The sequence below is a fragment of the Rhinopithecus roxellana genome, chromosome 17 (assembly GCF_007565055.1).
Source record: "Rhinopithecus roxellana isolate Shanxi Qingling chromosome 17, ASM756505v1, whole genome shotgun sequence".
Taxonomy (NCBI): domain Eukaryota; kingdom Metazoa; phylum Chordata; class Mammalia; order Primates; family Cercopithecidae; genus Rhinopithecus; species Rhinopithecus roxellana.
In genome coordinates this window covers 104,376,223-104,397,955 of record NC_044565.1, presented here as the reverse complement: position 1 = coordinate 104,397,955, position 21,733 = coordinate 104,376,223, and the positions used below count along the sequence as shown (strand labels likewise).

General features: G+C 35.5%; 1 protein-coding gene across 7 annotated transcripts in view; it reads right to left on the bottom strand.

The window, feature by feature from the left end:
- The window catches only part of THADA (THADA armadillo repeat containing), a 349,614-nt gene that overhangs the window by 288,120 nt on the left and 39,761 nt on the right, over window positions 1-21,733 (bottom strand). For 5 of the 7 annotated variants that reach the window (XM_030921220.1, XM_030921218.1, XM_030921223.1 and 2 more), the window contains 5 exons: window positions 21,488-21,698; window positions 17,298-17,433; window positions 16,881-17,017; window positions 14,306-14,464; window positions 12,454-12,611 (listed from right to left, as the gene is read on the bottom strand). In XM_030921220.1, the coding sequence (XP_030777080.1) occupies window positions 12,454-12,611; window positions 14,306-14,464; window positions 16,881-17,017; window positions 17,298-17,433; window positions 21,488-21,698 (801 nt within the window). The remainder of the gene's footprint in view (window positions 1-12,453; window positions 12,612-14,305; window positions 14,465-16,880; window positions 17,018-17,297; window positions 17,434-21,487; window positions 21,699-21,733) is intronic. The other 2 variants (XM_030921221.1, XM_030921222.1) reach the window with 1 other exon arrangement.

The window sequence follows — 21,733 nt, the reverse complement described above, 5'->3', positions numbered from 1 at the left end:
AAAATCACACAAAACGACAACACTCACACACACAGGTCTAGGTGAAATAATTACCTTTTTTCCTTCTTTTAAACATTTTTTTTCTTTTATATTGTGATAAAATATATATAATTATCATTGTAACCCTTTTTAAGTGTACAATTAAGTGGCATAAGTACATTCACACTTTTGTACAACCATCACCATCATGCATTTACAGAACTTTTCATCTTCCCAAATGAAAACTCCATACCCATTAAAAAATAACCCGTATTACCTTTTAGAGACATAAAACTGTTAAGGACAATGCAAGATGTGGTGCAAAGGACCTCCTGAAAAATTACTAGGCTTCACTTCAAGACAGAACCACGGAATTTGCCAGAATGTCACCCAGTGGCTTTCCTACATGGTGTCTTTCTCCACACAAGATTAGACCAATAATAAATATGACTTTTAATTTTTTTTGAGATAGGGTCTGGTCTTGCTTTATAACCCAGGCTGGAGTGCAGTGGCACAATCATAGCTCACTGTAACCTCAAACTCCTTGAGCCTAAGAGTTTGAGGTTACAGTGATCCTCCCACCTCAGTCTCCTGAGCAGCTAGGACTATTAAGTGTTATGTCACCACGTCTACCTAATTTTTTCATTTTTTGTACAGACAGGGTCTTACTATGTTGCCTAGGCTTAAGTACAGTGGCTATTCACAGGTGTGATCATTGTGCACTATAGCCTCCAACTCTTGGGCTCAAGGAGTCCTTCTGTATCAGCCTCCCGAGCAGCTGTAACTACAGGCATGCACCACTGTGGCCGGCCAGACTATTTAATTTTAAAGAGAACAAAACTGACAATTTGTTGTTGACTAAGGTTTTGAAAAGAATTAACTTTTAAGCCAATTAGGCTTTTATACCATTAGATTTGGTGACTACTGTCTTTTAAAAATCAAGATTTTGTATAAAACTCAGGACCAAAGCTATAATCAGCTATCTCTTGATCCAGGTCTCCCCAAGAGATCAAAGGACGGTAAAAGACAAGTTGTCCCAAGATAGCTCAGATATGCTTACCTAGAAACACCTCCTACCTCAGCATAGGGACTAAATTAGTATTCTGCACACATTAGAAACAATAAACAGTAGAATAAGTAGTTAAACATGCCATCATGGGCAAGTACCTCAGTTTCCTCATCCATAAACTAGGGATAATACCAGTATTTAGGACATAGGTTGTTGTATTAAAATAAGTAATAAATTGAAAAGCTCAGAACAGGCCTATAACCTATAATCCAATTCAGTTCAATATGAGTTCTGACTAGGGTTCTAAATAGAGGAAAACCAAGGACGTAATCCACATCAAAGTACATCTGATTACAAAGACATAATAAGTGATGCACATGGAGAAACAAGAATCAGATAGGAGACTAACAACAAAGAACCATTATATATACAAATAAAGCAGTATATAATACATTTAAAAAAAAAAAAATCTAACTCTTTAGTAGCCCAAAGAGTGACAGGTCATGTTCTTCAGTTAGTTTTCCTGTAAAGATCTGATGATACTCTTCATAGTATCTTTTAAAGACCACATACTACTAGTTGTCAAGAGCCACAGTCAGGTAAGCCTTATTTTATCTTCAATATGGTAATTTCAGAGCATAGTTTGAACAGAATTATCAAGGCTTAAATCCGAATTAAACCTCTAATATAGGAATGAAGCCCAATAATCCTATAAAATAAGTAGCTCATGATAGCCAGCTTAAAAAAATAATACTAATACAAAAAAAGGACTAGAAGAAATACCAGTTAGCTTATTTGTAATGACCATCATTTCAATTATTAGAGAAACAAGAGATTTCTAAGAAGGTACTTAAAGATATAGAAAATAAAAACAGAAAGTCAATGAGATGAGGTTTCTCAAACTTCCTTAATTTTTTTCCCAAAATGCTGCAGATATTAAAACATACTTCAGGAAAACATAAACTTCGTCATTACTGACAAAGTGCTTTTCTGTGGATTTACAACAGTTCATAATCTACTCCTTAGGCAAAGATAAGATTTTCATTGCTTCCTTTATTCAAACTCCCTTCGAAGGGGTCTAAAACAAAAAGCATATAATAAAAATCAAAGACCTCAGAAGTATGACCAGTGGGTGGTCTTCTCAAGGATGGACCTAAACCCTAGGTATTCCTGGCAGAGAAAACATAATGATGTTCTAAGGACAAAACTGAGATGTAGGCAGTATTTCCTTGTTTCATTTTGCACTTAATAATTTCCGAATAAACCCACATAGCTAATACCTAGGCTTATTCTCTTTTTTCCTTTTGAAGACAATATAAAATTCCTGTTAGACAACAGTCTTTCTTTAGCACCATGTAAAATGCCTCGCAGCTTAATGCTGTGGTAGACAGAAAAGATGAAAACAAGATGCCTGTCCTCAGCAGGCTTTTAGTTCACTTTGGCAAAGAAAACCAACATGCTGTCTGGTGCCCATTACAAGCATAAGTTCCAAAAAATGAAAGATCCTTCTGCACTGGAATAATGAGAAAAGACTTCACATCCAGAACTTGAACAGGCTATTACAGTACTCGGGTGGACCAAAATGAAAGAGGGTAATTAACATGAGAAGAGGCTGGGAGACTAGAATGAATACACCAACATTAAATAAGTGCATGCTAGCTATCTGCCAGATACTTTGCTAGGTCTTTTTATATCAATGAATGAGCATACACAGACAAGGGTAAGTAAACCTGGCTGAATGACCTAGAAGTTTCATGCTAGAAAACAGGACAAGGCTACAAGGAAGAGATGAATCCAATTACAAATGACTAGTGGGCTTGGCAGTGTGGTCTATGAGCCACTGAACAGAGAAGAAAGGCCAGGCTGACAGCCTCCCAGTGGATAATCCGACTACATGAAACAGGTTTAACTCAAACCACTTACAAAGTTAATAACAATAAAATCAGAAACAATTTCAAAATTTGATTTTTAAAATGAAAATCTCTGAATTTTCATTTTAAAATGAAAACCTCTGAAAACTCCAACTCAATTACCTATTAGATAACACTGGGTTTCTATTTAAAGTTCACAAAATGGATAATGTATGTACAAAATAATTTTTTAGAGGTAACTATTAATTTTTATTGCATTTCTTTCTAGTCTTTTTCTTTTTTTCGACTCACAATTTAAAAAAAAAAAATCTCTTAGCAAACTTGGAAGAGACAAAAACTTCCTTAACATCATAAAGAATACCTACAAAAACCCAACAGGCAAACATCATAGGCAATAGTACAGGTTTTGTTTGTTTGGGTTTTTTTAATCCTCTTTAAAATCAGGACAAGATAAGGATTCCTACTGTCACGACGTCTACTGAATTCTGTTCTGGAGCTCCTATCCAGCACACTAAAAGAAGAAGAAAAGTGTAAAAAATATGAAAGAGGCTGGGTGCGGTGGCTCACACCTATAATCCCTGCACTTTGGGAGGCTGAGGCTGGTGAACCGCCTGAGTTCAGGAGTTTGAGACCAGCCTGGGCAACACAGTAAAACCCCCGTCTCTACTAAAATACAAAATACTAGCCAGGAGTGGCAGTGTGCGCCTGTAGTCCCAGCTACTCGGGAGGCTGAGGCAGGAGAACTGCTTGAATCCGGGAGGCAGAGGTTGCAGTGAGCCAAGATTGTGCTACTGCACTCCAGCCTGGGCAACAGAGCGAGACTCCACCTCAACACAAATCAATAAACATAATCCATCACATAAACAGAACTAATGACAAAAACCCCATGGTTATCTCAACAGATGTAGAAAAGGCCTTCGATAAAATTCAACACCCCCTCATGCTAAAAAGTCTCAATAAACTAGGTATTGATGGAACATATCTCAAAATAATAAGAGCTATTTATGACAAACCCATAGCCAATATCATACTGAATGGGCAAAAGCTGAAAGCATTCCCTTTGAAAACCGGCACAAGACAAGTATGCACTCTCTCACCACTCCTGTTCAACATAGTATTGGAAGTTCTGGCCAGAGCAATCAGGCAAGAGAAAGAAATAGAACCATAAAAACCCTAGACGAAAACCTAGGCAATACCATTCAGGACATAGGCATGGGCAAAGACTTCATGACTAAAACACCAAAAGCAATTGCAACAAAAGCCAAAATTGACAAATAGGATCTAATTAAAGAGCTTCTGCTCAGCAAAAGAAACTATCATCAGAGTGAACAGGCAACCTATGAAAGGGGAGAAAATTTTTCCAATCTATCCATCTGACAAAGGTCTAATATCCAGAATCTACAAGGAACTTAAAAAAATTTACAAAAACAAACCACCCGATCAAAAAGTGGACAAAGGATATAAACAGACACTTCTCAAAAGAAGATATTTATGCAGCCAACAAATACATGAAAAAAAGCTCATCATTACCAGTCATTAGAGAAATGCGAATCAAAACCACAATGAGATACCATCTCACGCCAGTTAGAATGGTAATCATTAAAAAGTCTGGAAACAATAGATGCTGGAGAGGATGTGGAGAAATAGAAACGCTTTTACACTGTTGGTGGGAGTGTAAATTAGTTCAACAATTGTGGCAGACAGTGTGGCGATTCCTCCAGGATCTAGAACCAGAAATAGTATTTGACCCAGCAATCCCACTACTGGGTATATACCCAAAGGATTATAAATCATTCTACTATAAAGACACATGCACACATATGCTTACTGCAGCACTATTTACAATAGCAAAGACTTGGAACCAACCCAAATACCCATCAATGATAGACTGGATAAAGAAAATGTGGCACATATACACCACGGAATACTATGCAGCCATAAAAAAAGAATGAGTTCATGTCCTTTGCAGGGACTTGGATGAAGCTGGAAGTCATCATCCTCAGCAAACTAACACAGGAACAGAAAATCAAACACTGCGTGTTTTCACTCATAAGTGGGAGCTGAACAATGAGAACACACGGAGACAGGGAGGGGAACATCACACACCAGGGCCTGTCGGGGGGTGGAGGGCAAGGGGAGGGAGAGCATTTGGACAAATATCTAATGCATGCGGGGCTTAAAACCTAGATGACAGGTTGATAGATACAGCAAACCACCATGGCACATGTATACCTATGTAACAAACCTGCAAGTTCAGCACATGTATCCCAGAACTTAAAGTAAAATAAAACTTTAAAACAAAAAACTCTCATTGTTTGAAGGTGACATTATGGACATATAATCTACAAACAATCCACAAATGATTAAAATAATAGAATTTAATAATATGGATGAATATAAGACAAATATTTTAAAAGCAGTTGTATTTTTATAGCCCAGCAAGTTGAAGTTCAAAAACGTAATTTTTATAAAGATGCATTTACAGTAACATCAAAAATTAAAATGTACCTTGAAATAATTAAACAAAGACATGTAAACCCTTTTATGGAGAGAGATTTTTTTTATGCATTTTTAAAAATTCTTTTTCATTGACAAATAATTATCCATATTTATGGGGTACACAGTAATGTTTCAATACATATAATAAACAGTGATCAGATCAGAGTAATTGGCTTATCCATCATTTCAAACATTTATCATTTCTTTGTGTTGGGAACATTCAACATCCTGCTTCTAGCTATTTGGAATTATTAATATATATATTATTGCTAACTATAGTCATCCTACTGTGGTGAAGAACGCTAGAGCTTATTCTTCCTATCTAGCTGTAATTTTGTATCCTTTCACAACTCTACTTATCTCCACCCTCTCAACTACTCTTCCCAGCCTCTAGTATCCTCTGTTCTACTTTTTATTTCTTTGAGATCAACTTCTTTAACTTCCACATGTGTGAGAATATGCAGTGGTTAATTTTCTGTTCCTGGCTTATTTCACTTAACATGATGTCCTCCACTTCCATCCATGCAGCTGCGAATGACAGTTATTTCATTCTTTATTATGGCTGAATAGTATTCCACTTTGTATATATACCACATTTCTTTATCCATTCATCTGTTGTTGGACACCCAGGTTGATTACGTACCTTGTCTATTTTGAATAGTGCTGCAATAAACATGGGATTGCAACACTATTCAATCATGGGGTTGCAGCACTCTATCTCTTCAATATACTGATTTCCTTTTCTTTGGATAAATGCCCAGTAGTGGGATTGCTGGATCATATGGTATTTCTATGTGTAGTTTTTAGAGGAACCTCCATACTGTTCTCCATAGTAGCTATACTAGTTTCCATTCCCATCAACAGTGTGTAAGAGTTCCCTTTTCTACACATTCTTGCCATCATTTGTTGTCTTTTTGGTAACACCCATCCTAATTGGAATGAAATTATATCTCACTGTGGTTTTGATTTGCATTTCCCTGATTTGTGATGTTGAACATTTTTTCATATATTTGTTCATCATTTCTATGTTTCTAAGAAATGTCTGTTCAGATCATTTGTCCTTTTTTTTTTTTTTTTTTTTTTTTTTGCTGTTGAGATGTTTGAGGTCCCTATACATTTTGGACATTAATCCTGTCAGATAAATAGTTTACAAATTTTTTTCCTGTTCTGGAGTTTGTCTTTGGCTCTGCTGTTTCTTTGCTGTGCAGAAGGGTTTTAGTTTGATATAATTCCATTTATTTTTTGTTGTCTATGCTTTTAAGGTCTTATTTATAAAAATGTTTTCCCAGGCCAGGCGGTGGCTCACACCTCCGATCCCAGCATTTTGAGAGTCCACGGCGAGCAGATCACCTGAGGTCAGGAGTTTGAGAACAGCCTGGCCAACATGGTGAAACTCCATCTCTACTAAAAAAATACAAAAATTAGCCAGACAGGGTGGCACATACTTGTTTGTAATCCCAGCTACTCGGGAGGCTAAGGCAGGAGAATCGTTTGAAGCCGGGAGGCAGAGGTTCATTTGAACCCGAGACAGCGACACTGCACTCCAGCCTGGGTGACAAAGCGAGACTCAAAAAAACAAAAAAGGAAAAGAAAAAAATCTTTTCCCAGATCAATGTCCTGAATAAATACCACTATTCAAGTAGTTTTATAGTAGTCTTTACCATTTATTGTTTTGAGTCTTACATTTAGGTCTTTTATCTATTTTGAGTTGATTTCTGGTTTTGTTTTTGTTTTTTTGAGACCAAGTCTCGGTCTGTCACCAGGCTGGAGTGCAGTGGCGCAATCTCGGCTCACTGCAACCTCTGCCTCCTGGGTTCAAGCGATTCTCCTGCCTCAGCCTCCCGAGTGGCTGGGACTACAAGTGCACACCACATGCCCAGCTAATTTTTGTATTGTTAATAGAGACGGGGTTTCACCATGTTGGCTAGGATGGTCTCAGTCTCTTGACCTCGTGATCCACCCACCTCAGCCTCCCAAAGTTCTGGGATTACAGGCACGACCCACTGCGCCCATTATGAGTTGATTTTTATATACAGTGAGAGGTGGGTCTAGTTTCATCCTTCTGCATATAAAAAAAGCATACTCAGTTTTCCCAGCACATTTATTGAGGAGTCAGTCCTTTACCCAATGAGTGTTCTTGGAGCCTTTATCGAAAATCAGTTGGCTGTAGATACATTAATTTCTGGGTTCTCTATTCTGTTCCACTGGTCTATGTGTCTGTTTTTCTGCCGGTACCACACTTTTTTGTTGCTACAGGTTTGTAGTATATTTTGAAGTCTGGTAGTGAGTTACCTCCAACAAAATAATTTTTAATAACATACATCTCAGGATTTTTATAAAGGAAATTAAGATCAAAATGCAAGAACAATACAGTGATTTCTGTTCTTAAAATTTAAAGAACAGAAATTTAAATTCTAATCACTTATCTTTTTAAAATTAGCATATCCTGCTCCTAACTTTTCATAAAAAGTATATCTATAGGGAAAATTAACATGTTTTATGGACTTACAAGGTATAAATTTCCACAGGGGAAGAAGCTACATGCCATGTTTCCAGGCACCTATAATTCACCAACAGACTAATTAGGGGATCTAAATGCTCATCTAAAGCATAAAACCCATAAAAAACAAATATAAATATATTTTAAATCTACCCTTTATCTAGAGAAGGTAAATTTTGAAATGTACTACGAATGCAAAGTAATTAAATATAGTTCTCTTATTTGTGAAAGGGAGCTAACACTAGAACCTACTTCACAGGATTACTGCAAGAAATAAATAAGATTATGCATTTAAGTGTTTTTCAGAGTACCTGGCAAAGAGTAGCAAACAATAAATGTCCATTTTATTTTTATTTTATACTATAAAGTAGTGAGACTTAATCCCTAAGCCTTAATTTGAATTCTGACTCTAAGACACAGCCACTTCTAATTTCACTTTGGTTAAATGGGATGTTTTACAAAAGTTTACAGTCCAGGAAAACAGTTAATGTTTTAAACTGTACCTTCTCTCCTACAGTGATTTCTTACTAAGTTTTGGGATTTCTTCAAAGCTCAAATACTGTTCCCCTACATAACAACAAAGGTAATAATTTTCTACCACTCAGATATCATCTTACCAGAATGTTTATTCTTTGCTTTCTAGCAAATTCTTAACCATGAGCTATGTTAACTGTTGCCCTGTAGTCTGACTTTTTAAAATGAATTTCTGTCTGGTATCCCCATTGTATTTCTAAGTCCTTTGAGGTCACAGAACCACATATTAAGTACATCTTTATTTTCCCACGACATCCTCGTAGTAAGGCAGTCAATAAATAGGATGTGGTTACATGCACAACTTCATTTCAAAGCTTAAAAATGGAGAACTTGCATTGAGTGCAATCCAATGAAACTATTTATAATTTCTAAAAAATAAACTTTGGCAAAAGAAAATACAAAAGGCAATTTCTTTAAGACTTGTGAATAAACATATATCCCATTTGTAGTTCACCACAGAAAATCTAAAATAATAACAGAAGACACTACTGAGGGAATATATCAATGTAGTTAGCTCTGGGCATCATAAAAGTTACAACAGAATCTAACATAGAATTTTTAGGCCGGGCATGGTAGCTCATGCCTGTAATCTTAGCCCTTTGGGAGGCTAAGGTGGGAGGATCGCTTTAGTCCAGGAATTCAAAACCAGCCTGGGAACATGGTGAGATCCCACCTCTACAAAAAATATAAAAATTAGCCAGAAGTGGTAGCACATACCTATAGTCCCAAATATTTGGGAGGCTTAAGCCCAGGAGGTTGAGTTTGCAGTGAGTCGAAATGGAACCACTGCACTCCAGCCTGGGCACAGAATGGGACCCTGCTTCAAAAAAAAAAGTAAAAAAGAATGTTTTAAAATGGCAATTTCTATAATTAGCAATTTCTAATAGCAATCTTACTCGTGATTTCTGTGGCGATAATTACTGGAGGGGGAAAGCATGAATGAAAAATCTACTTGGTAGTTTCTTTTTAGGAATATTAGGGAAATACATACAAACTTAAGTTCATATAGTACTCCAGGTGGAGGAAGCTGTTTTAAAAAATCAGTAGGCACTGGGTATCAGATAGCCCATGAAAAGAGAACCAACAAAACGTAACAAGCAAAAGCTCTACATCAGCAAAACATCAAGTTTGAAAACTCCACACACATCAACCAGTCAGGAAGTTGTGAGACCAGGTTGTTGTACTGCTTACTCTTGAAGGGTCTCCACTTACATCCCTCAAAGTTGGTTTTATCTCTGCCTCTTGTACAGGGACACTATGAAAGAACCTTTCATTATGTGATCACAGCGAAGGAGGAAAGTCAGACATGCCTCTGAGTGAACACATTTTCCTCCTGGAGAAACTGGTGAGAGCACACTGCTTCACATGAAGTGCTTTAGGGAATCAGTCATTTGAGAAAAAGTTCAATAGCAAGTCATCTTACTGTCCTGATGCTTATGAAAATTTACCTGGATATGGGAAATACAGAAAATTAAATTTAAAGAAAATTAAATGAGCAGCTCAAAACAAAGGCAGCAGTGTGCCATGTCAGAACACAGGCTGGCAAGGAGAAGAACTGGGTTCCTGTCCCAGAGCTGCCACAAACTAGCTTTGCAATCTTGGGCAAACCAGGTGACATCCAGGGTTCAGCTTCCTGTTGTCCAAGAAAGTTGGATAATATCATCTCTACGATATTTCCAGCTCTAATGGTTTGTGAATACAACACTGAAAACTCAGAATTATAAACAAGCCCCATTTCTTCTCCCCACACAGCAACAAAAAACCCCAAATTGTAATCTCCCTACCTGTTATAAACTATATTCCTATATGGGGGATTTAAGAGGCCACCCGTTTAAACAAGGAGCTGTAAAAAGAGGATGATCTTAAAGGGACTGTCATCTACATTCAAGTCATCAAATTTCAAAATAGAATAGAATTGTATTTTAGACTGTACGGAATGGCTTTCTTCATCCATTGAGAGAAAAGTAGATCACAGTTATTACTTTGAAGAATAAGAAACGTAAGTTCCACATTCTCCCCTGTAACTAGGGTTGCATTCTGCCTGCAAGTCACTTTACTGCCTCCGTGTATTCAGGTCTGTGGCAGTCACATTCACCTAAGATCCGACTCTTAAACTCATAGTTTTGCCACTAGGCACAGCATATCTAGCTTTGCCAGGGCAACTATGCCCTTGGAAGGGTATACCTCAGGTGTGGCGCAGCCATTCCAATGTAAATGACGTTCTTCTCTGTCATTTGTATTTTTAACTCTTAAAGGTTTTAAACACATGTAAGTATATTTATTATTAATTTAAAGGAAGTTCATGGGGCAAAATGTTATGTTTAAAAGCAGAAATCCTCCAGTAATGTAAATAACACTAATTTCTTGATGACTTTGGATTTTTATTGACTCCTAAACTGAGACATTTCTTTAGTTAAAGTCAGCAATATGAAGAATCAAGTTTTTCACAGAGGGCGGGGTTTCACTGTTAGAATACTGCTACTACATATAAGTTTCATCGCTCATTCACTCATCAGTTTCTTCTCACACCTATGTATGTGAAGTTACCATGTGAATGGCAACATGGAAAAATGACTGGACCTCATTAGAATGGAAACTAATGTTTTACAGAAAAACAGTCAGGACCTTATTTTTTATTCAAGCAGTCACTGGAAGAATTCTTTGGTTTATAAGAACCTGTCTTTTTGTGATAATTATTGTTTCAGTTTTTTTTTTACAAATATCTCTTTTACATTAATTCCCAATTTTATCATGGTTGTCACACATAAATTAAATACGTAAGATTTGGGTGCTATGTAAAAGGTGTCAAGGCAAAATAACGTTCATAGGAAGCTTTCAGGTCTTTCTCAGTTACAGTAAAAGCAAAATACATTTCCCTTAATTTGTTTTTTAAACACTACCCAACAATCTCAAAAAACTAAATGTTTTAACTTGTCCTTGGAAAGAGAAGTTGGGAAATCAAAGGCCTCTAGCACATGTTTACTTCTTAGCAAGACGGTGAACATCAGTGAAGTAATCATTAATCATAGCTGGATTCCTCAGCAAAGATGTTGGCATTGGCACTATAGCCAGTCACCAGCAATGACTGCAAGTAACTCTAGGACACTAACGCCTATTTGATTTGGAAAAGAATAAGGAACATAATGATGCCTGAAGTGTCCTGTGAGCCTTTGCCTTTCTTCATCTCAGGGCCTTGCAACATCACAAGCCCAGCTGTTAACCAGATGCATGCAACATAAGCCACAGAGTGTGAGAAAAAAAAGCATTAGCATTATTTCCATGGAACTAGTCATGTGGTTATTATAGAAATAATCAGCATTAGCATACTACAATATTTGTTTTGTTCTTGAATTGTAACACCCTAGGGACAAAGTTGTCTTTATTTTTAAAAAGTTAAAAATGAAAGTACATGTTATATATCTTTGCTGAAAAATGGTGGGAAATGGATTTGTCAAAACCATATGGAAAGGAAGAGGGAATCAATTAAAAACAGAAATCTAATAAATCTAAAATATTTCCAAATGAAATGCTTGAGGTAAGCTAATTTCTTGTAAACACAGAACTCAAGTCACTTTAACAGTCCCAGATGGTGAACTAACTTTGTGGTCTTAAAACAAAAGTCAGCCAAAAAAACCAAGACTACAACTTTACTATCAATGCAGTGGAAAACATGAGATCCATAATCAACCAACATGTTACTTTTTTTTCTTTCCAAAATTTAAAGAGATTTGCAGTTTTACTAAACAGACAATTTTAAGCTAAAGTTTAAGTCTGTGTATGTAAAATGGAGAAATAAAAATTAGAGACAATACTACAGTTAAAAGTGAGGTAAAATCTACAGTTACTTATACACCTTAGAAAAATATTTCTAAAAATGCCACAGTTTTGAAATGTATTATAAAGTCTAACATTCTAAATTACCATGAACTTTCTTCAGTTGACATCTGTATGATTTTATTCAAGAAAAATTTTAAACCTTTTTTAAAGTTGGGTTATAAAAAAAGTTTGTGATTTATGGGTTGACCAGAAATTATACATGATGGAATAAACATCTGCCTTACCTGCTCCACTGTCAATAATCCATCAGAAGATTCTGGCACAGGCTGCATGGGCAGAAGCTGGCACAACGTGCCTAAAAGTAAAGCAACTTCCTTCATACTTCTCCAACAACATACCAGCACCATCTGCGCAGTTACATCACATGTTTTTACTTCTTTACCTTAAACAAAAAAAAAACACAACTATTGCAACCTTGATTACTCACATCCCAGGTTTCTAAAAACAAGCTTATTCATAATTTCCCCGCGAATAATCTGGTTGAACAAACCCAATTTGTCATGTTATATTTATTCAGAAGGAAAAAAGCTAACATTTGTCAAGCATGTGTTATGAGAAGAAATCATGCTAAGTTTTTTTTTTCTTTTTTGGAGACAAGATCTCGCTCTGTCACCCAGGCTGGGGTACAGTAGCATGCTCACGGCTCACTGCAGCCATGACCTCCCAGGCTCAAGCAATCCTTCCACTTCAGCCTCCCGCATACAGGTATGCGCCACCACACCCAGTTAACTTTAGAATTTTTTTGTAAAGGCAGGGTTTCACCACATCACCTCCTGGACTAAAGCGATTCTCTCGCCTGGGCCTCCCAAAGTGCTAGGATTATAGACATGAGCCACCATGCCAGGTCCAGTATTTTAATTTCTTATTTTCAAATTAAATTTTAAAATAAAACACAATATTGTTCCAAAACTTAAGTTTAATCTTTAATTTCCAAAGATTAAACAAACTCTGCCTCTCTGTCATAAAGTATGATATGGATGTCAATAATAAATATACTTCTTATTTATTTTGGTGAGGATGTCTGTTGCATTAGTAAAGGAGTAGAGTATAACTTTTAAAATCAAAGGAAAATACAAATTATCTTTCAAAATATATTTAATTCCCGTGGCCAATAAGCTATAATTACCCTTACTTACTCTCTTATTCTAGTTTTAGGAGTATTTTGGTACTGACATTTTTTAAAAATCCAAGATGAACTATTATATTAAGTAAAAGAGCACACTGACAAAAAGGTACTTATAGGGTAATCTCATTTGTGTTTTTATTTAAAAAGCCCAATGCATTAAATGGGTAAGTGTACATACACATAAATATATAGAATAAGTATAAAATTATATATTGCACTAAAGAGGGAAGACATGGAATTGGAGAGGAAACCTAGGAGGAATTTAATTTGTTTTTAATAAATATTTACCTCTGTTGTTTGAAACTATTACAATAGGCTATAATTACATTTATATGTTATTTTGTGTAATTTAAAAATTTAAGTGTGGAGATAATTTTTTGCAAGACAATATCCCCACCTAGTGGAGAATGTAGAATATGTAATACATCACTAATAAATTGCTGCTTCTGATGCCGTTTTACAGCACTACAGGAAATTTAGTAACAACTAATGATCAAACAAGATGTAAGAACTCGAATTCTGGAGGCTTGATACAACAAAGCAGCTCCCATTTTACTAATAAGGTTTGTTTCCTTTAAAAGCCTGCTTGACTTGAAGAACTCCCACAGCAGACAACGAACCACATTGCTGGGAGAAGTTGACTGCTACTCAAACCCAGGTTCATCATAGCACTGCTCTTACATCACCTGGGCTGTCAAGCCAGGTTTCACCACTCCAAGGTTTTTTGTTCTAACAGCTTGTACACTGCACAACAGCACCTAATAGTCTGGTAAAAGTCTTATAAATGCATTCCTTAACCCAAATCTTTCCCAAAACCAAATCTTTAAAAAACTTTATTTTCTAGAAATGTTCTGCACAGATTTGCAACCTCTAATTTACTATATAAAAAGGGCATTCTGTACATTTTACTTGTTAAACATGAATTACAGTATCCACTTCATACAAGTTACCTTTGATTTCTGTAGAAATATCAATATTCACCACACTGGCATTCAAGTCCTTCATATCAAAGCTATCATGTTCTTTCAATATTTTGGCTTGGTTAAAATAATCATTAGTATCTCGAGGCTGAATCTCATTCAGAATCATCTGTAAGCGGTTTGCTGACTCTGAGGGAAAGAAATTAGTGTACATGAAACCCCAGTAACACATCACATGTCAGATTTCCCTTGGGGATACTCAACCTCAAAAAATCTATAATTTTCAATACTTAATAATCAGTTGTATTAGAAGGAACTCACAGGGTGGATAATATGAAAATTATTTATAGAGTTTTCATGATGCTTGAGTGTACTTTTAAAATATGGCAATTTAGACTGAAATGTAACAACAAAAAAAACTAACTGAAACTGTCCACAGGACAAAGGCTGCCATGTCATCTACACTGCTTTTCTTAGTGTTGTCTAAATATCTCAAATATGGTGCTAATCATGTCAAAGAAGTGCAATAAACTTCAATAAATTTAGTTTTAAGATGCTATTTCTCTATGAAGGAAAAATGAAGCAGGCAACAGAAAAGTAGAACAAAATCAATATTTGATTTAAAATATAAATAAATAACAAAAAATAGAAGAGGTTATCTCCCTATCTATAATACAAGGTATCAAAGTTTAAAGATAGGTACAAAGACATTTTTAAAAACCCATCAACAACAAAAACAATCTTTTATAGGACAGGAATATCATAAAGACTCCACAACTTTGAAACACATTATGTAATATGATTTAATTATGATTTACAGTCTTCATATTACATTAAGTTTTATTTTTATTCCCTAAGCACTCACTGGATTAGGAAATGTAAGCTCCATGAATGCAACACTTTGTTCATTACTGAGTGACCAGTGCCTATAACAGAAACTGGCTCATGGCAGAGGTTCAAGAACATGAGTTGAAGGAATGAATGGATGGCTAGGTAGTAAGGAGTTAGGCTCAGATTTTCAAAACTAGCCATGGGTAATCATCTGAAATCAATTAACAAATCAAAGAACCAGTATTTATTGTACATCTATTATATTTACATCTATTATTTAGGTACTATGGGAAATACAAACACTCAAATTACTATCATGATGATTCAATCAACATCTTATGTTTCTTCCTGCAACAGCCATGAAAAACTAACAATGATCCCAAAAGAAACCCCCCAAAGACCAAGAAAAGATGAGAATAAATTTGTAAGAATCCTATCCATTCAATTTTACAGCTTTCAGGGGAGACTTTTCTCAAGAAATTCAGAATGTATGGCAGATAACACAGGGAAGAAGAAGCAAAAATAAAGACAAGCAGAGGTAAAAAGGCAGGTAGAATGAAGGAAAAGTCTGTGGGGCAAAGACAATTTTTGAGACCAACTGATACCGTAAAACTCTTCACTAATAAAGATAATGTTAGCATCCTCTGTAGGATCTACCCACAGCAGGTAACAGAAATATTCAAGATTTCTCATCCAGAATATATGATGGGTACTTTGCTGACCCAAATATTAGCTATAAGACTCCATGTTCCTTATTCTTATGCACTGTTCAAGTAGAAAATTTAAAGCATCAAAATTTGGTATTTAAGGTCGGCACAGTGGCTCAGTCCTGTAATCCCAATGCTTTGAGAGGCCAAGGCAGAAGGATTGCTTGAGGTCAGGAGTTCAAGAGCAGCCTGCACAACACAGGAAGATCTCATCTCTACCAAAAAAAAAAATGATAATAATTAAATAAAATAATGTGGTATTTAGACTAACATCAAGCTAAATAAATATGTCTTACTATCATGAACCATCACCAATCTTCTAACTCATTTTTAGGAAAGAACAAAGCCTAATATTCTCTATGCAAAACACGTAACTCCACATTACCTGAATTACCAGCCCAAGGTATTTCAGTGTATGATACAGTGCGTGTTTATGACACACTCAGGTTTTCTAATACAAGCCTCTCATTTCTACTCTAAAATACATTTACAAACTTTATTTCAACACAAAATATAAATATATTTCATGATTTTTCTGTGTATTAAAAGGAACACTCCATTTTAGTGCAGGTTAAGTATCCCTTATCTGAAATGCTTAGCACCAAAAACGTTCCAAATTTATTTTTTTGATTATTGGAATACATGCATTGTACTTAATAGCTGAGCAGCCCTAATCTGAAAATCCAAAATCCAGATGCTCCAATAAGCATTTCTTTTGAGCATCCTATTGGTGTTCAAAAAGTTTCAAATTCTGGAGCATTTTATATCTCCAATTTTCAGATTTGGGATGCTCAACTTATATAGTATTATATAACTCAATTACCCTGGGGTAGGAGGTACCTTGCTCATCCCCTGGTTTGGGATTTTTTTTTTTTTTTTTTTTTTTTTTTTTTTGCTACTTTTTAATAGTTAAAACTATTGCTAAAAGGCAGAAATGCCACAAATAATAATAATACTTTTCTCCTCAATTTAGCTTTATATCTCCCCAAAGAAATACTTAGGAAAAAAGAGGTAAAGACATAATAATCAAACCACAGCACTCTAGCCTGCCTTCTTCATTTGCTAACCTGAATCAGTGTCCATTGGTATGAGGCCTTCAGGGGATGAGCTCTGAATGACTGGAGACACCACAGTGGAAAGCCTGTAGGATATCAAAAGGAGCTTCTCTACCACAGGTCTCCACTCGCTCACCAACTGCAGGCTGCTGCAACAAGAACATTAGGGAAATTTATACTAAAAGCAAAAATCACATTTTAAAAATGAAAACTAGATAAAAGGAGTTGAATTTGTGTTTCAAAACTGTTCAATATATAAAATATGTGAGACATAAAAATACACACAGATATGTATGTTTTTAAATCTGATTGTCAATTTTATTCAAAGCAATAGACTGCATGCCTTTCCCAGGACACATTCCAACAAGAGGTTAAAGCTCAGAAATGAATGGATTTCTGAGACAGGAAGGTAGCTACAGAAATCCTTACTTTAGAGATAACTTCTGCAAAGCTCCTGTTATACAGTGGACTCGCCCATACATTGGAAATGATGCTGCTGCCTGAAGCAGAGAATTTTCAGCCTGATATACTTCTTCCTCAAGATTTTCCATCAAGCATTTGATAACTAGAAAAAGCAAACAAAATCAAAGTAATGGCAATTTTAAAACATTTGTAAATGTACGAACAGCAGAACAGTTCCCATTAATATGCCCAACTCAAATGAACTTTACACTAGAGTTTTTTTAATCAAAAAGAGATCTTTCAAGGTTATCCAACAGGGTTGCTCATTTCTAGTTAAGGCAGAACTGAGTGTCTTTCCCTAAACTGCCTGTATCCATTACAACATTCACTCTTAGTCCTTCCTCCTAAACATCCTCTCACTAGGATATCAAACCCGAGGCTGATGAGGCATCTGCTCATTGGACAGCAGATGGCTTTCAAATTAAAAAAGAAAAAAAAAAGAACAGTTTTTTTGAAAAGTAATTCATATACCACAAAATTCATACATTTGAAGTATACAATAGTTTTTACTAGTCACATATGTACAACCATCACCATAATTAATTTTAGAACATTTTCACTGCCCTCCTGCCACCAAACCAAAAAAAAAGAAAACTTACCCGTTAGCAGTCACTGCTCTCCTTGCACCTCTACCCTTCTCCAGCCCTAGAGGATCACATATTGTGTGATTCCATTTATATGATACGTCCAGAGTAGGCAAATCTATAGACAGATTTTCTGTCTATACAGATTACAATGATTACAATGATTACAATCTAGACAGATTACAATGATTGATTTTCTGTCTATAGATTTGCCTACTCTGGACGTATCATATAAATGGAATCACACAATATGTGATCCTTTAGAACTGGCTTCTTTCACTTAGCATGTTTGCAAAGTTCATCCATGCTGCAGCATGTATCAATACTTCATTCCCTCCTTTAGATGAGTAATAGTTCACTGTATAGCCATACCACATGGACATACCACGTTTTATTTATCCAATTATCTGTTGATACACATGGATTGTTCCCACTTTTTGGCTACCATGAATAATGCTGCTATAAACATTCTTGTACAAGTTTTTGTTTAGATGTATGTTTTCATTTCTCTTAGGTATATGCTTCTCATGGACTACGTGTTTGTGCTCCCTCCCCCACCCCAATATTGGTATGCTGAAGCCCTAATCCCTGACGTGATAATCTAAGATGGAGATCTTGGAAGGTAATTAGGTTTAGATTAAGTCATGAGATTAGGACCCTCATAATGGGATTAGTGTCCTTATAAGAACAAAGACCAGAGCTTGCTCTCTCTTCCTGCCTTGTGAGCACACAGCAATGTGGCCATCTGAGAGTTAAAAAGAGGCCCCTTATCAGGAACTGGAAACTTGATCTTGGAATTCTCTGCCTCTAAAATTATGAGAATAATGGTCTGTGTTTAACCCACTTAGTCAATGGTATTTTGTTATAGCAGCTCGAGCTAAGAGTAGAACTGCAGGGTCACATGGTAACTCTATGTTTAGCCTTTTGAGGAACTGTCAGACTATTTTCCAAAGCAGATACAGCATTTTAAAATCCCACCAACAGTCTATGTGGGTTCCACTTTCTCCACATCCTCATCAACACTTGTCATCATCTATTTTTTAAATTATAGTCATAATTATGGGCTGTGAAGTGCTTCCTCGCTGTGATTTTGACTTGCATTTCTACAAAGGCTTTTGATGCTGAGCACTTTTTCATGTGCTTACTGTTCATGTAAGTAACAGTACCTTCTTTGGAAAAATGTCTATTCAGATTCTTTGCCCATTTTTAAAATTTGGTTATGTCCTTTTATTAGTGAGTTGTAAAAGTTCTTTATATATACTAGACAAAAGTCCCTTATCAGACGTAGGATTTGCAAATATCCCATTTTTCAGGCTTTTTCAATGTCTTAATGGCATCCTTTCACATACAAGTTTTAAATTTTGATGAAGTCCAATTTATTTTTTGTTTCCTCTTGTGGCTTATACTTTGGAAGTCATGACTAACCACTGGTTAATCCAAGATTACAATGATTGACATTCATGTGTTCCTCTAAGAGTTTTATAGTTTTAGCTCTTATATTAGATCTTTGATTTCTTGTGAGTTAATTTTTGTATATGGCGTAAGGTAGTGAATCTAATTTCATTCTCTTGCATGTACGTGTCCAGTTATACCACTATAACAGATGTCTCCCCTCATGCCTTGGAAGGAGAAGGTTATATTCCAAATATTAGATTTGTGTAAAAACAGCAAATCATTATCATTCACAATGTATTAAAAACTCCTAAAAATCAATAAGAAAAAGACAACCCTACAGAAAAACTGGACAAAGGACATCAAAAAGGCATTGCATTGAGGGGAAAAGTAAATGGCTTGTAAACATGGGAAAAAGTAATTACATTAGTAATCAGAAAAATGTAAGATGAAACCACAATTAAATATTATTTTGTATTACACAAAATTTTAAAATCTGACAATAGCAAATTATGGTGATGATGTGATGCAATACAAGTCTCAGAATTTGCTGGTGAAAGTGTAATTTAAAAGCCTACTTGGCATCATCTCATAAAGCTCAAGATGCACATACTTTGTGACCAAATTATTCCATTTGTTTACCACAAACTCTTAGATATGTGCATTAGAAGATATATTAATATATAGGCTGAGTACCCCTTATCTGAAATGTTTGGGACAAGAAGAGTTCAGATTTTATATTTTTTCAGATTTTGGAATATCTGCACCATACTTTGAATACCCCAAATGTGAAAATCCGAAATTCAAAATGCTCCAATGTGCATTTCCTTTGAGTGTCATGTTGGTACTCAAAAAACTTTGGATTTTGGACTACTTCAGATGTTGGATTAGGGATGCTCAACCTATATGTAAAAGATCTATATGAGAATGTTTACATTGGCATTACTTATTTAGGAAAAAAAGTCCATCAATAGGAGAACAGATTCATAAATTGTGGTAAATCTGTATAATATACACAGTAAGTACTACTGAAAAAATTCAGTATCACATAAAACTGAATAATATATAATACATATATATGCCAGAGGCAATATTATAAAAAAAAAAGATAAAAATATAAAATACGGCTAGGATAAAGGAAAGGCTTCAAAGATATGGGTGTTATTGTATGGCTACAGTAAGTGTGATCATCTAGCTTGTGAACAAAACTTGTGAACTTTTTACATATTATTTATATATATTACATGTATATATACTTAAGTCTTCTATATTTAAATATTCTTTGTATGTTTGAAATATCTCATAAAGTCCTAAAATGTCTTGAATTGAAAGTCTTTATGTGAGGCATGCACTCCCTATTCATCTCAATTGCAGTCCTCTTCCCACTGTCTAAATAGGGTCTCCTTTTAAATCCAGCCATGAAGCAATTCAAATAGGCAAGTATCATCCTCCATGGTACTGTCATCTCTCTATCTCCAGATATCTGGCAACAATCCCATCAGAACTAACCATGGCCTCCTCTTTTCCTCCCATTACTAGTTCTCTTTTTTGTGGCTGTTTCTACCATCTTGGAAATAATAATTTTTAACTCTCTATATCTGATCTCCCTTTTCCTATTAAAAAAAAAATCCTTATCTGTCCTTATTTCTAGTACAATTCCAAAATGAAGACTGACTAGCATAAAATTAAGTACATGAATCCCCAATAAATATTTGTGGAAAATCACTAGATCTGAACAATCTCAGACCATAGGTTTTGGAACTGGCTATCTGGGAAAAGAGAAAGACAGGTATGACAGTTAATTAAAACATAAACCCTGACAGACAAAGGAACTCTGCCTATATAGAAACAATAAAGATGGTCTGTCTCTAGTCACAGTATAATTTATGCAGGGAAAAAAGCAAACTTTTGGTAGAGAAAGAGGTAATTCTCATTTAAAAAGAACTTTATTAATAAATATTTGTATATGTGCTTATTCAACATAAATCTTCTGTTTAGAAAAAAGTATTATAGCTGAGTAAACTGTTCATTTGCATAATAAGAACCCATGGTGCTCTTATATGCTGATAAACTTTTAAATAAAAAGTCACGAAGTCTATGTTTAACCATTAAATATTCTAGCCAAATGAATACTGAGAGAGTAAGATACTGGTTTTGATAAGAGCAAACATCAATACAAACCCATTAATGTGTTCCTTTCCACCACAGCAGCTGGCCTATCTCCATCACCACATGCAACTTGCTGAGTTAAGTAGGCAGACAAGGATAACGGTAGAGCATCCTGCCATATTAAGAAGTTCAGCAGGTAGGAAGCTGTCACACAGTCGTATGGTTTGGTGCTTGTGCTGAGCACCAATGCTGCCTGAAATAAGCCTTGCAGTTTCTCTGAATCCTAGAATAAAGCACAGACTCAGTAACTGTCAAATT